This window comes from Capsicum annuum, chromosome 8 (assembly GCF_002878395.1).
Source record: "Capsicum annuum cultivar UCD-10X-F1 chromosome 8, UCD10Xv1.1, whole genome shotgun sequence".
NCBI lineage: Eukaryota > Viridiplantae > Streptophyta > Magnoliopsida > Solanales > Solanaceae > Capsicum > Capsicum annuum.
In genome coordinates this window covers 36,633,680-36,649,036 of record NC_061118.1, presented here as the reverse complement: position 1 = coordinate 36,649,036, position 15,357 = coordinate 36,633,680, and the positions used below count along the sequence as shown (strand labels likewise).

General features: G+C 30.0%; 1 protein-coding gene across 1 annotated transcript; it reads left to right on the top strand.

Moving 5' to 3' along the window:
* Positions 1 to 3,599: 3,599 nt before the first annotated feature.
* On the top strand, positions 3,600 to 5,442 carry LOC107857231 (protein RGF1 INDUCIBLE TRANSCRIPTION FACTOR 1). Its single transcript, XM_016702162.2, has 5 exons — positions 3,600 to 4,032; positions 4,124 to 4,303; positions 4,392 to 4,466; positions 4,547 to 4,687; positions 4,818 to 5,442. The coding sequence occupies exons 1-5, from the start codon at positions 4,024 to 4,026 to the stop codon at positions 5,139 to 5,141; spliced, it is 729 nt and encodes a 242-aa protein (XP_016557648.1). The 5' UTR covers positions 3,600 to 4,023; the 3' UTR covers positions 5,142 to 5,442.
* Positions 5,443 to 15,357: the final 9,915 nt, after the last annotated feature.

Sequence of the window (15,357 nt, the reverse complement as noted above, 5' to 3'; positions counted from 1 at the left end):
TCCTCCCGCCGTCCTCACCTTAGTTTTCGCTCCATTATACATATCCTTGATTGCTCTGATATATGCCAGCGGTACTCCACTCACCTCCAAGCATCTCCAAAGCACCTCCCTGGGGACTTTGTCGTAGGCCTTCTCCAGGTCGATAAACACCATGTGCAGGTCCTTCTTCCTCTCCCTATACTGTTCCACCAACCTCCGTACCAGGTGAATTGCCTCCGTCGTCGAGCGGCTAGGCATAAATCCAAACTAGTTTTCTAAAATAGACACTATCCGTCTCAGCCTCACCTCGACCACTCTCTCCCAGATCTTCATGGAGTGACTCAATAACTTAATCCCCCTATAGTTATTGCAACTCTGGATGTCCCCCTTATTCTTATAGAGAGGTATCATGGTGCTCCACCTCCAAGCCTTGGGCATCTTTGCCGTCTTGAAGATTTCATTAAACAATCCAGTCAACCACCTAACACCAGCCTCTCCAACGAACTTCCAAAACTCCACCGGTATCTCATCCGGCCCCGTCGCCCTACCCCTTCGCATTCTACGAACAGCCTGTCTAACCTCTTCTACCTTAAAACGTCTACAATAGCTAAAATCCCAACACTCCTCTGAGTGCTCCAGTTCTCCTAACACAATAGCTCTATCCCCTTCGTCATTCAAGAGCCTATGACGAAGCAGGTCAAGTGTACAAAATAATTGGGTAACCTGCAATAGCAGGTCAAGTTAACTGATAGTGTAGAATATTTTGTGCACCGATAGTGTACAAAACTTAAACTCATATCTTATTTAGTATATAATGTTTGAACTCATTAAAGTGAGGTACACGCGCAAGGTGCGTATATCTAAACTAGTATATAAATATGTCATTTAACTTGATTTTAATTGATATTTTTATGCCTTACAACTTAGACTTGTTTAAATAGGCACTTAAATTTATATAAAGTTGAATTAAGTATCACAAACATCTGATGGAGCATAAGACACGTAAGACGCTATAAAAGACGCATGTGTCTGGTTATTCCACTTTATATAAGTTTAATCGCATACTTGTGCACACCTAAAATTAGATGTCATATATAGATGGCTGTCAGAGGTGGACATATGACATTTTTCTTCCGATACTTCGACACTCATTAAATTCGAAACAGATTAGGTATTATTATATAAAAAAATGTATAAAAATAGATATAAGGCTTGGAAAAACATCCGGTAAATCAAGAAGATAGCTGAACGTTTTAATTTTCAAGCAGAATCTTAAAGCTTCAGACATCAATATACGTATTTGAACCTCACGAGCGCCTACGATCTCTAAATCCTGAGTCCACAGCTAATAGCGGGTGAGGCCAAGTTAAATAATATATTTGTGTATTTTGCTGTAGTTTATCATGACAAGTGTAAAATATGCAATATCTATTAATTAACCATGAGCATATTTAAATTGACTTGTTTGAAGTATTTTTAAGTTAAAATAATTTTTAAAGTTAAAAAGGTTATTATAAGCACTTAGTTTTAAATTGCATAATAAAAATAATAAATCAAAAATTCTAACTTATAACATCAAAATTTTGTGAATCACTAACAGATTTTGTAATGTACATTACTTTGACGACTTACGCTCCTTTATTTAACGACTACGAGTGTAAGCTAGTCGTCAAAGTAAGTCTTAATATATTTCAATTTCAATGGAGGGAAGAGTAATATATATTCCTTTGTTGATTAAGAAATACATCTTAAAATATTATTCAAAATTTTTATTGTTTAATTCTGAAAAATAAAATAATGCAACTAAAAAGAAACGAAGGTAATATATTTTAAAATATCGACCAATGTTCATAGAGTTTGACTCTTAAAAATGTGACAAATAAAAATAAATAAATAAATTTTAAATTTTGATTGATAGAATTATCCAAATAAAAGTAATAAGTACCACACAAAATTATTTAAGGTGAGCACAAACTGTCTAAGACAATACAATTATAATTAGTTCTTTTCTTGGTTTCCTTTGAACGGAGAAATACTAAAAACTGTGCTAGTGTTCAAACTTGAAACACAAACCATTAACAATTGAGTCAAAAAATACAATCAACGTATTTACGAAATTCATCTGTATATGTGTAAGATATATAATTATAACACAGGTGTGTGAGCTGTGTGCTAAAATGACTAGTTATAGTAAATAGAGCATGGTTCCAATGCTAGCCATGGAGTTCATGCCACCATTACAGTAAGCTAAATTTGGGAAAACTTAGCTGTTCTTTTTCTCTTTCTCCCTGCACAAGTTCAATGTGAAATAACCTACTTTGACTTCTTTATCATCAATTATGATTTCAAAAATGTTTTCTATTTTTACTTTAAAACAATAGAACTAGTATAATAATTTTAAAAAATAAAAAATTGTACATTACAAAATCTGTTAGTGATTCACAAAATCTTGAAATTTCCACTGCTAAATCTTTGATAAACAGTGCAAGTCTAGTGCGACTTCTACTTAGTTTAGTCGGATTCATTAAGGGGTTGTTTGCTTTGAAAATGGTTATCCCGGAATAACTAATTATCTCGGGATAAAATAAAAGAACACATTTTTCTTTATTTGGTTGGAGAGATTAATCCTATTCGGAATAACTTATTGCACAATTTTTCCCTTAGTCCCGGAATAACTAATCCCGGGATAATCATTTTCAAACCAAACGACACCTAAAAGTCCCGCTATGCACATAGAGTCTGAAAAAGGATCGGATCACAAGGGTTCATTGTATACAATTTTATCTTACATTTTTATACTAATCTATTTTTACGACTTTAATCCGTAACCTCCTAGTCACATTACTATAATTTTGTTCCAAGACTATGATGACTTCTTGTATTCTTTGGAGCTTTTGTTTACCAAATGCATTTCAATCTCTACTGATCACTCGTTTCTCTACATTAATAACAATAAAAGATTCAGTGTAATTTCAAAAAAAAAAAAAAGATCTAAAAAATAGGATAAACAAAAATTTTATCTCAATTTTAATGGATAAAAAACTGTTTTTCATAAATCCTCGATAGAAAAGAAATGCAATCAAATTAAATTGGATTTCACTCGTTCTTTTGCACACTTTCTTCAAAAATTTGGGCTAAAAACAGTAATAAAACAGTAATATAGATTATTTTCAATAGGAATTATAATAAGCTATGTAATAGTCTGGCTATCTGATAAACATAGCTCGAAATTGATCCTATCCCAAAAAGATGATGGTTTGTCACCAAAGCTAAAATGGTCACTTTCTTTTGTTTTTTTTTCCCTCTTTAACCTCAGTCTGTCAATTTTTTATCCTTTTTTACTGAAGGGGAGTGAAAAAAAAGTCACCATCATTGGTCTTGTCATTTAGCTAAGAAGGCAAGAGAGAGAAAGAATAGGGAGCAGATGAAGGGACTGTATCTGCTTAGTGGTGCTTAGCCAAGAAACCTACCATACGTACACAACCAAATGCTCATTTCTAATAGGCTCTTGGGGATACGAGCTGTTTTACTTGTAAATAGTACATAATTATTATCCATTATATTATAATATATAAATAAATAATTCTCTATGATAAATAAAAAAAACCAAAGAAATCTGCTGTTCTTCTTCGACAAGAGACAAATTTATATACCACTTTTTTTATTCAGTTCAAGATTTTACACCAAATTAGTATTTGTTTCAAATCAATATTGCAAAGAAAAAGAATAGTACGAATGATATACATACAAGAAGACAGGAGAGAGAGAGAGAGAGAGAGAGAGAGAGAATACAAATTGAAAGAAGCGTAGCCTATATATCCACTATACACCATTAGCAAATTGGCAAATATATACCATACCGCTACTACTATTACTCTTCCATATTTCATTGGTAACAGTATTTCTTTGCAGGCGCCGTCCTCCCTTTTTTCCTCTGTCCCCTCAATCTCCCATACCTTTTTTTTCTTCTCTTTCTACCATTTGAAAACAGCTAGCTTTCTCCATATATATCGAAGCAAAAGAGTTTGAGGAATATTCATATATATGAACATGGTGGGGTCTCTTTATTCTTTCATTTTATTCTTTCTAGTTGATTGAATATTCTGCTGTTAATTTTTGTTTTTGGGCATGTGTGATGGTGCAGTTGGACTATACACAACATCTTCCTCAGTGGCTTGGTGCACTTTTGTCTGAGAAATTCTTTAATGCTTGCATAATTCATGAAGATGCTAAGAAGAATGAGAAAAATGTCTTCTGTTTGGACTGCTGTGAGGGTCTTTGCCCTCGTTGCTTGAACACTCACCGTTCTCACCGCCTTTTGCAGGTCAATTTTGTCATATTTTTCTAACATGTCGAATTATGCACATGTTTTTGTAATATGATGTTTTCTAAGTTGTTTCTTGAATTTGCAGATTAGGAGGTATGTGTATCATGATGTTATAAGGCTTGGTGATGCTAATAAATTGCTCGACTGTGGGTTTGTTCAAGTAAGTATTTGAAATTGTCATTTTTGATATGATTAATTATGTAGTAAGATGTTTTCTTGATTAATTTTTTTGGAGTGCAGTCCTATATTACAAACAGTGCAAAGGTGATATTTTTAAACCAAAGGCCACAAATGAGGGCTAGTAGATACTCAGGTAATTGCTGCATCATCTGTGACAGAGGCCTTCAAGATCCATTTCTCTTTTGTTCAGTTTCTTGCAAGGTATGTTAAATATGATATATTGAAAGCCCCATAATTTGTGTTTGGTTAATTATATTTGAATTTTGTTATCGACTCAATTTTGGTTTGTTAAGTTTTTAAACTTGGGTATGTCTTGTATTTTTTGTTACAGGTTCAACACATACTGAAAACTGAGGGGGAACTTACGAAGTATATTTACAGGTGTACCTACATGACACTGCCTGAACCGGGCTTAGATGATGGTCAAATGACTCCTGATACTATTCTTGAACCGGTTGGTTCGACTAGATCCGAGTCCGGTTCAAGTGGAGGAGAGGTGGGGTGTAGGGCGGTTTTATGTACTGCTGCTACTGAGATTGTAAGGAAGAAACGCAGTACTCTTTCGGCTTTCCGGTCTGTGTTTCGACCGGCTTGTGGACCGGGTTCAGGGATGAACCGGAGGAAGGGGACGCCTCAGCGGTCACCGCTTTACTAATTGTGTTTACTTTTGGAGAGAAATGAAAGTAGGGAGGGGTATAATTGGAAATTCGATAGCATATTTGAAGGGCAATTTAGGAAGAAAAGAAAATTGACCTCCCAATTTTGTAGAATTGGCTTCTTTTTCTCCATTTATCTGACTTGTTGAAGCTATATTTCTATCTGACATAGAGAATTCAAAGTGAATATGAAGGAATTAGTGTCAATTTTATGAAATTACTGTAATGGTTATATCTAACTTTTGGTGATATTAATGCTTTTTTTGTCGATGTAATTCAATGATTAGTCTTGATTTGTTCTGCTTTGTCCCTGCTAATTTGTTTAATCATTCCAATTTTAAGGTATACTTACAGCTTGCACTGTGATTGTAATTTCAAGTCGTTATCTGTTTTATTAGCAATTTTTGTCGATGTAACGTGTGATTTTTGGTGAGTTTATAGGTTTTGCATGTGCACATTATATATTTGATTTACTATCATGCAGTGTTCAATTTTGTAAGTAGTTGGTGTGTTTATTTTCGAAACATGCACTTACGTATATTGTTATGGTTAAATGCAAATACTAGTTGCATTCCAACTAAAGTGCTACTCTCGGTCACTTTTACTTGTCTATATAGTGATTTGCTAAGCCATTGGTTCTATTCAAGTGTGACAGCGTGAAATTTCTTATAGCCAAACTGGCACTTTTATCATCTTCATTCTTCTACATACGCAGGAAGGGTGCATACGAAAATCGTAAGTTTCGAATTATTTAAGGGGCGAATGAATTTTAAAAGCTCATTGATTGGTTGTGTACTAACTTGAAATGACGGGTTTTGGAGGCTGATTGATTTGCCGTCGATTAAATAGTCGATTTCCTTGACTCAATTCGTGTGTTAACGTGGACTGTTAATTCCTCAAAATGTTATTAAATTTGTGTAAATATTTCATTAAAGTAATTTTTATTTTTTAAGATTAATATTGTCATTGAATTATACACTTTTTTTCATTATAAAGTAAAATTAAGAATTTTTTTTAAATAAAATTTAATATCTTTTTATTTTAAATTTCTTTTCTATTTTCATTATTTTTTTTTTTTTACATTTTTCTCATTTTACATTATTTATCTTTTATCTTTTTTTCTTCTCATTTTTCAACCTTACTTCGTATGATTCAATATAATTACTCATATTTTTTTTTCTTTATTTAACGCATCATTAAATTTTTATAATTTTTATTTTTATTTGAATTAAAGTATTATTTTATTATTGAATGAGATTATAGACTTATTTGTTTTTCTATCTTCTGGATTATATTTATTCGTTGGAATTTTATACAAGAGTATTATGTTTTTCTCTTGGATTTTAAATTTATGTTTCGGTTTATTTGTTTTAGTATTATAGACATGCTGTTTCATATTGCGTGTCACTGCAAATTGTCTAATAACATATAATTTCAATTTTTCTATGGCTTTCCAAACATGTGCTTAACTATTTTTTAGTTTCACCTTATTTTGGAAAGAAATATATAGTTTAATGACAATATTTTCTAAAAGAAATTAACAAAAGTTACTTTAGTAGTACACGTTTGCACAAGTTCAATGGTAATTTGAAAAATTACTCAACAATTTGAAATTGAAAATTCAAGAAAAAAACACAACTTTTATATAAAATTCCAACGAGTAAATAATTCAAAAGAAAGGAAAAACACACAAGTCATCTCATTCAATAATAAAATACTACTTTTAATTCAAACTAAACACTAGAATGAAAATGCAATAATGAGCTAAATGAAGAAAAAAATACGAGTAATTATATTGAATCATAAGAAGTAAAGGTTGAAAAATGAGAAGAAAAGAGATGAAAGATAAATAATGTAAAATAATTTTAAAAAAAATAATGGAAATAAAAAATAAAATTAAAAGAAAAAGAAATTAAAATTAAAAAACGAAATAAAATGCAACTTTGTAATTATATCACGGAATTGCACCTAATTCTCTATTCCTAATTGAGAATTGAACTATGTAATTACATCTAATTTCACTTTCCTTATGGTTCTCCAAACATATTCTTAACAATTTCTTAGTTTTACCTTATAATGGAAAGAAGTGTATAGTTCAGCGATTATATTATCTTAAAAGAAACAAATGTTACTTTAGTGGGATGTTTACACAAATTTAATGATATTTTGAGGAATTAACTCGTTAATGTGCTATTTAGCACTAAATATTGAAGAAAAAATTAAACTTTTCTGAAATTTATGATTTTTTGTATGACAATAATTTTTTTTAGTAAAGAGTGATAGAGTAATTTTAAAAATAACTCTTACTTAAAGAAAGATGACATTTTTTCACAACAAACCGAGAAATACATTAGCTGTTTCACCATAAAAATAAATTGGAGTACTTTTTGACATTTTGTGGAAGAAGTTGAAGGTAAAAAAGTTAAAGCAAGATCACTTGTTTTCAATTTTCAAATACAATTTTGAATTGTATTTGAAATTCATATGACCAAACACAACAATTTTTACTAAATGAAATGATTTATTTTTTACAAAAAAAAAAACGAAACATTCTCATGGTCAAACGGACTCATAATGTGTCACATGAATTGTTATAGAAGCTTAATACTATTATGAAAAAGAATATCAAATTACTTTTTTTCATTGTATTTGGTCACTATTGACTTGACGAATATCTTAAAAAAAAAATTAATTAGAAACATATTTATTGCATTAATTCTATTAATGATGTTTTGAAATATTAAATTTAATAAGAACTATTTAATAGGAAGAAATTTATTGGAAAAAAAGGTACTAACAACACTCTTGATTTATTTAAATGGATCGGTAATATGAGTCGGCTATAGGAGTATGACAAATTGTTACAAGTTTTGTACTAGAATATGCTTATTCATCAAAATCTGGCACCAGATGGTTAGTATTTAGTTGTAGGGAATAGGGACATATTCATGTAAATTTACTTTGTTATGTTTGTTTATTTTCTTCTTCCCTAGAACATAATAATGACAAAAGCTAGCTATAAATATTTGATTGAGTAAACAGATTATTCAACCACTACAGCCTGTTTTTTGAGAAGCCAAAACTCTCCCTCCACATTAGTTTATTAATCTGTGAATCTCTTGCTGCATCTTCCACACTAACCATTATTCATCATATTTCCTAATGGGCTATTGGCTGCCCTCAAAATTCAGTTTCACTAACTTTTAAAGTTAAACTGGATCAGATTAATTTAACGTTTTGAAGTTAAAATTTAGATATTTAAAATTTGCACAAGAATTATTATGAGTTGCAATTCTTTCCGTGTAAATGCGGTGAAGAAATATATCTTAAACTATTCTTCAAAATTTAGGTAATTTGACTTTCGATAAGGAGAATGTGACACGTATTTTGTATATAGAGAGTATTTGGATAAATATAAATTTGTACTCCATGCATTTCATTTTACATGGTGATATACCAAAAATAGAAATATCTATTAGCAATAAATATTTCTATTTTGTTGTTAAATCCAGATATTTTTATTAGTAATAAATTTCTAATTTTCTAGGGCACATATAACGGGTATGAGGTAAACCAGTTACACCCCTAATCATGTTCACTTATTCATATTTGACTTATCACAATTTTAAAATAAATAAATAATAATAATAATAATAATTCTATTATACATATCACCCCAATATAATACTCGGTTATAATCATTTGAAGTTGGTTTTGACTAATTTGGATAAACTTTGAAGTAATAATATTCCTGCGATTTCACATAAACTTCAAGTAATTCGGTAGAATTATGAAAAAGTAATTTCAAAATTACAATGCAGTCGTAAAAAAACTCCTAGTGACTCACCAGGACACTAGGCAAATTTATCCATCAGAAATTTTTGATGATCCACCAAAATTTATGAATAGTGTTCCAAAATTACAACACAATTCATACTGAAATTCCAAGACAAGTTTTTTTTGGCGATCTATCATGAAACCATATATATATATATATATATATATATATATAAATGGTTATATAGTAAATGAAAGTAGTGTGTGAAAAGATGCAATATTTACTTTGTTTAGTTGAAAAAAAATATTTAATGGGGCAACTAACCACAACGAAATGATAAATTCAAAAGCAATGGTTGGTGGTTTTGATGTTGATGGGAATAAATGCTAAGGATCTTTGTGGTCACTTCATTTGATCTTCTCTTAATAATTTTTTTTTTTCCTAGTTGGCTGAAGCATTACTAACACGATATGTGCTCTAATTTCTTTGATGACTACTTCTCTTTTTTATTTGGCTTAAGTCTTGAAAATAGCATTCGATAGAAATATAAGTTAAGACTGCGTACAATGCATTCTTATGATAAGGTCCTTTTTCAGATACCGCACATAGCGATATCTATGTAATTGCATCATGCTGCCCTTTTACTGCTACACTTTCATTTCCAAAAACTTGCATCATTTTACAGTGATTGAAACTCTTACTATGTCATTAGTTGATGTAAAAGAAGCAGTCACTAATAATTATAAGGTACCGTTATTGGAATTGAAGTCGTTAGATGTTTGTTTCTCGTCCGCACATTTGTTTAGCTTGGTTTATTATTTGACTTATTGTTGGATTCATGAACCTTTACATTAATCTCTATGTTCATAATTTCAACTGTTTTCTCTAGCTAGTTGTATCAAAAGGACAGAAATAAAATTGGGAAAAAGAATAGGGGAGTTCTTGGATTCTATTCCAAGACAAATTATTCACCCTAGATATTGTTGTACAAGGTGTTTGGTCAATTTTTTAGTATTTTCGTTGTCATCTTACAAACTTTTGAGCTACTCAATCATTTATTACCCGAAGAAAAAAGAAATTCACCCCCTTACTTTCTTTGATAAAGCGATACTTTTTCTATACCCTTTAAATTTTTAACTATAAATTCTAATACACAAACACAATAAATTTAACTAAATATCAAATTTATTTCAAATAATTAAAATTTCTCTCCAATTAATTTAAAATTTTAATTATAAATTCATGTACACAAACTTAATAAATTTTTATTTTTTATTTAAATATCTTTAACAATTTGTAAAAGTTATAAAATTAATCCTAAACAAAATAAAAAAAACTAAACTAAGAAAGTGAATTAAAAAAAAAAAAAAAAAAAAAAACGGGGGGGGTGTGGGGGGGGGGGGGGGAGGGAGAATGAGGAAATAGATCGAGCAGGGGGGCTAGTTTTGGTGGGGAAAACCGGAGGCGGGGGGGGGGGATGCTGGATGGGGGGAGGGGTTGGGGGAACAGACTGTTTTTATTTTAAAAAAATTATTATTTTTAAATTTTTAAAAATATATTTAAATTTTAAAAGTTGTGGGACTTTAAAAAAAAAATTAATATAAAATTGATCAAAAATTGATCTCCACGTGCCTGCACACTTTTCGTCTTACTCAACATTTTAATGCCACATAATCTAGTCAACAGTTAAAGGGTTTAAAATGCTGCTTTTTAGTAGGTTCAAAAGTCCAAATGAGAAACATGTAAGTAGGAGTATCCACATTACAAATCGGATATAGCACAAAGATTCATCGAGCTATTTTATCTTATTTTTATTTGTTCATTTTTAAGTTTTTTCATTGAGCAACAAAACGTGTTCAAGTAAAAGTGCTGACGTATACTCAAACTTTCTATAACATTACTTGTCTCCGTATTTTTTTTTCTCTGTTTTAATTTAGCAAAATATTATTATAAAGAACTTATAATATAATATAATATAGTATGTAAGATCGACTACACATAAAACATAAATTACTATAGAAAAATATTGTTATTACTCCATCCATTTTATTTTACTTGATCCTATATAAAAAAAATATATATTTTATTTTTACTTGTCAATTTTAGCAAATCAAGAGAACTTTATTTATTCTTTTCCATACTATCCTAGTATTAAAGAACTACATAAGTAGTAGTAGCAGGGCAGATGCATATGGTCTTCACCGGGTGCTTGAGCACCCACTAACTTCGATAAAATTTTTATATTTTATATAAAAATACAGTAAAATCGGTTATGATGTATTGTTAAGCATCTATAGACAAAAGTGGTGATTTGATGCTTTGACTTTGGTATGGAACTTAAGCATCGTGAGTATCCATAACCTTCAAATTCTGGATCCGTCACTGAGTAGTAGTCAAATTTAAAGTTTTAAATCATTATTAATAAAGTTAATTTAGCAATGTATACCTTTAATCTAAGTTCCTTTTTAGAGTATACTGACCAAGTAAAATGTTATAATAGTATTAAAGAGCAGGAATCGTGCATGCGGAAAAATGATTTGTCTCATCAAAAATAATAAAATGCTAGATTTTCTATATATTCCATATTAAGTAACCATTTTAAGCAAGCGTTAAAATCAACAATTTAATTAACAAGGATTTACTCCCATCTCCTAGCTCCCCCCTCATGGGTACTACCATATTGCAGCTAGCCAGCCTAACAGAGAAGTTTTGTTTTATCGTAAAAAATCATTTACTACTATTGTTAGGTGTGGAGCCTGATTAATATGTAATGTACTGATTATATATATAATGTAGCACTGTATCTTTTATTCTCATTTTTCTCTGTGTAATTGTACATATTTTGAATCATTACTATAAATAGCCCGTCCGTCGTGGAGTTTACCTACGAGTGTTACACGAAATCATTTCTCTCTCTCTCATCTTTCTTCATCCTCTCCTCAGATCTATGATGTGTGTAGAAGCAAATCGATCCTAACAACTAGTAATCTACGATAGTCACAAATTAATTAGTGCATAAACTCATTCATGCATTCACGTCACCATAAGTGACTATTTCCATCATTCGCACCATAGAGTACTGGAGAAACCAAATTCAACAAAATTTAATCGTTGTTTGATTATTACTCAAAAAAGCTAATAATTCTTGGTTGATTATTTGAAGCTAGGACGATGCATGCATATGGCTGGGCTTTTTGGATACTTCCTAAGGATATATTCGTCGTAACAAATTTATTGGGTACAAAGAAAATAAAAGAGTGGTTGTGAGAGAGAGAGAGAGAGAGAGAGGTAATAATAAATGGATATGGATTTTTAGCTTTAGGTGGATGCGAATATCATTGAAAGCATGATATACATTCTGATACATCAGAAAAATGTACGACTTGTTCCCTCTTTTGGGTAATTACATATATATTGACTCCTTCCACTCAAGCATTACCCATTTTTGTCTCTTCTTCTCCCTCACATGGGGCGGAGCTACACTTTTAATCGCATTCGTTCGAATTCTCTTCACCAAAAAATTATATCTAACGATATTTAAATATATATTAGATCGAGTTTTTTTAACATATATAGTATGATCTTTAATCTATTTTCTACGAGTATAATCATTGCATAACAGTATGGTAAAGTGTATGTGCAAGATATATGAAATTATGAATTATATCCGTTAGTTTAATTTGATGTAAGATAAATAGAGTCCATAGAAACAAAGAGTTTTTCTAATTTTAACTTTGTTTAGCCAAAAAATGGTTGTTGTGATTTACCTCTTTTATCTTAATGCAGAAGTGCAGTATAAAGTCTGCAACCATCCCAGCCAAAATGGTGTATAATTTGCTTGTTTTTGTGTTAGATGCAGATGGAACATATATATATATATATACAAAACCTGTCATCTTAAATACCTGAGATGACTAAAATGGTGAAACTCTTAAAAGTATAAACAAATCGTTGAATCAGTAGAATCTTTTTCGGAGTCAAACATAACTTGGCCAAATACATAAAAATAAGTTACTTTCATAGAAAAAATAAGGATCAATGCATGATTTAATTTTCTAAAAGGACCAAAGTAATATAGTTTGATAAGATTAATTTGGTGGAGATGTTACCAACCGTTCTCGCCATGCTATCATGATTTAGTATAAACATCCCATTAAACAGGTATAATGACTTCCAAATTGAATAAAATGAGTCGACTTTGGATTACTAAACCAGTGTATTCAATATTTGTAACTTTTCACTTTTCGAGATTCAAATTATGTCAATATTGACTATAGCATTTTAAGATGTACTTTTTAGTATATTTTTTTAAAAATATTTAAGCTTTTAATTTAAAATATTAATTAATATAATGAATTTAGTTTCAAATATCAATCAATTTAGCTTTCAAAAATTGACACATGACAATTATTTGGAACATACGGAGCAAAATTTAGTCCCCATCTTCCTATTTTTCAATGTAATTGTGACATTTCAAAACGAGATATGATATTTTCAAAGAGATCTTTTTCTTTTTTTGAAAAAGTGTACTAGATGGAGTAATATGTGTTTCATTTCATTTATTTTAAAAGACCCTACTTTGCAGTTTGCACATTGGAACACTTAATTATATTCATTTGCAGAGAATAGATTACTCCTAAGGCGTACCTCCATCTTATTTGTCAAGTCTACTCAATGTATTGTCCAATTTTAATAGTACAGTATGAAATTAAAGAATAATTTATTATTTTATATCTATTTTATTCTTATTATTTATTTCTCTCCTCTTAGATGTCGTATAATTTATAGAAGTAATATGATAAAATTAGTCTTTTTCTTTATTATTTTCAAATGTCTCGATGAATAAATTAATCCGAACCATATGCATGATTTATCTATTCTTTTGGCTCATTAAGAAAATAATAGGTAGGTGCAGTACATCTGTTTATGCAAACTTTATGGTGTCATGTAGCCTAACATAAACTATGTGGACCAAAATTTAATTTTAGAGATATATAATTTGGTTCCACCTGAGGTACGGAGAAGTAGCTGGGCATCTGCCACGTGTCAGGTACCGAGTTGTCCCTTTTTTGGAATGTCTTTTAGTGGCTCCCAAATTGTCAAGTTGTTTTCATAAGGACAGTTTCCAAAAAAACCACAAATCATTCTGCATCTAAATTTTCAAAAACTAATAAGAGTAGTAGTACTTCTTTCCTTTTAATTTGATTTTATATGAATTTAATAAAAGTAATTTTAAATTAAAAGTACATAGAACGTATTAAAATTTTGGCATAATATATAAATATGCCTTTTAAACTTGAATTCAATTTTCATCTACGCCTTCCTATTTTAGGTATGCATAAATAGACAGACACTTAAACCTGCATAAAGTTGAATAAAATAATAAATAAGCGCATGCCTATATGGGCATTCTATATGTCGTTCTATGTGTATTATGCCACATAGAACGCATATATTTACCTGTTCAATGTTATGCAAGTTTAAGTGTTTTACTTATGCACATATAAAATTTCAGATCATAATTATAAATTGAGACCAAGTTAAAGATCATGTTCATATAAAATATGATTTGATTCTATAGTGTTAAAAACTAATGAAGAATGTTAGAATTTAAAAACTGTAAAAAAAAAAAATCATCTTGAAGCTGATTTTAAAAAACAGGATACAATTCAAACGCAGGGAGTAATAATAATTACTAATAATTAAGTAGTCTCACTGACTCAATTTATGTAGCATAATTAAAAATTCAAGATTCAAACGTCTAATTATTTACCACATATTTATACATAAAAAATTGTGTTCTTTTAATATATATTGAAAAATTATTAAAAAATAAATTATTAACAATTTAAAATATTTCAAAATCATATAATAAAATTTGATTAAAGACAAACTTAGTTAATTTTTTAAATTTTAATTGTGTCACGTAAATTAAAAAGGAAGCACGTACTAAAAGGGGGAAAATAGACTCATTTTAACGTTTGCAAAGCAACTAGTTAAGAAAAATGTACATATCTATTACTGCTGTGTGTGCAGGACCACGACAGACACACATACACTCCACCATGTTCTGTGTGTACTGTCAGTATATTTCATGCATATCAATTTCTGAGCCTATCTTAAAAGTTTAAAACGATTATGTTTGTATTTTCTTTTAATTATACTTTTATTAAATAGACTATAGTTTGGAACGCAGTATACTCATTTACTTGCTGGTACTGAGATATTGTACAGGCTGATTAATGCTTTTGAATTTTGGCTCACTTGGTGTATAGCAGAACAAGAGAAAAAGTTAAAAAGTCTTCAATTTGTCATAATAATTGATCACAATTGAAGATAAGCCAGAGAGGTGACGGGTAGAGAATTATTAGGCGTCGTTTAGTAGAGTATATTATATAAAAAAAAAAATGCATACAATTCTATAATCAAATATTATA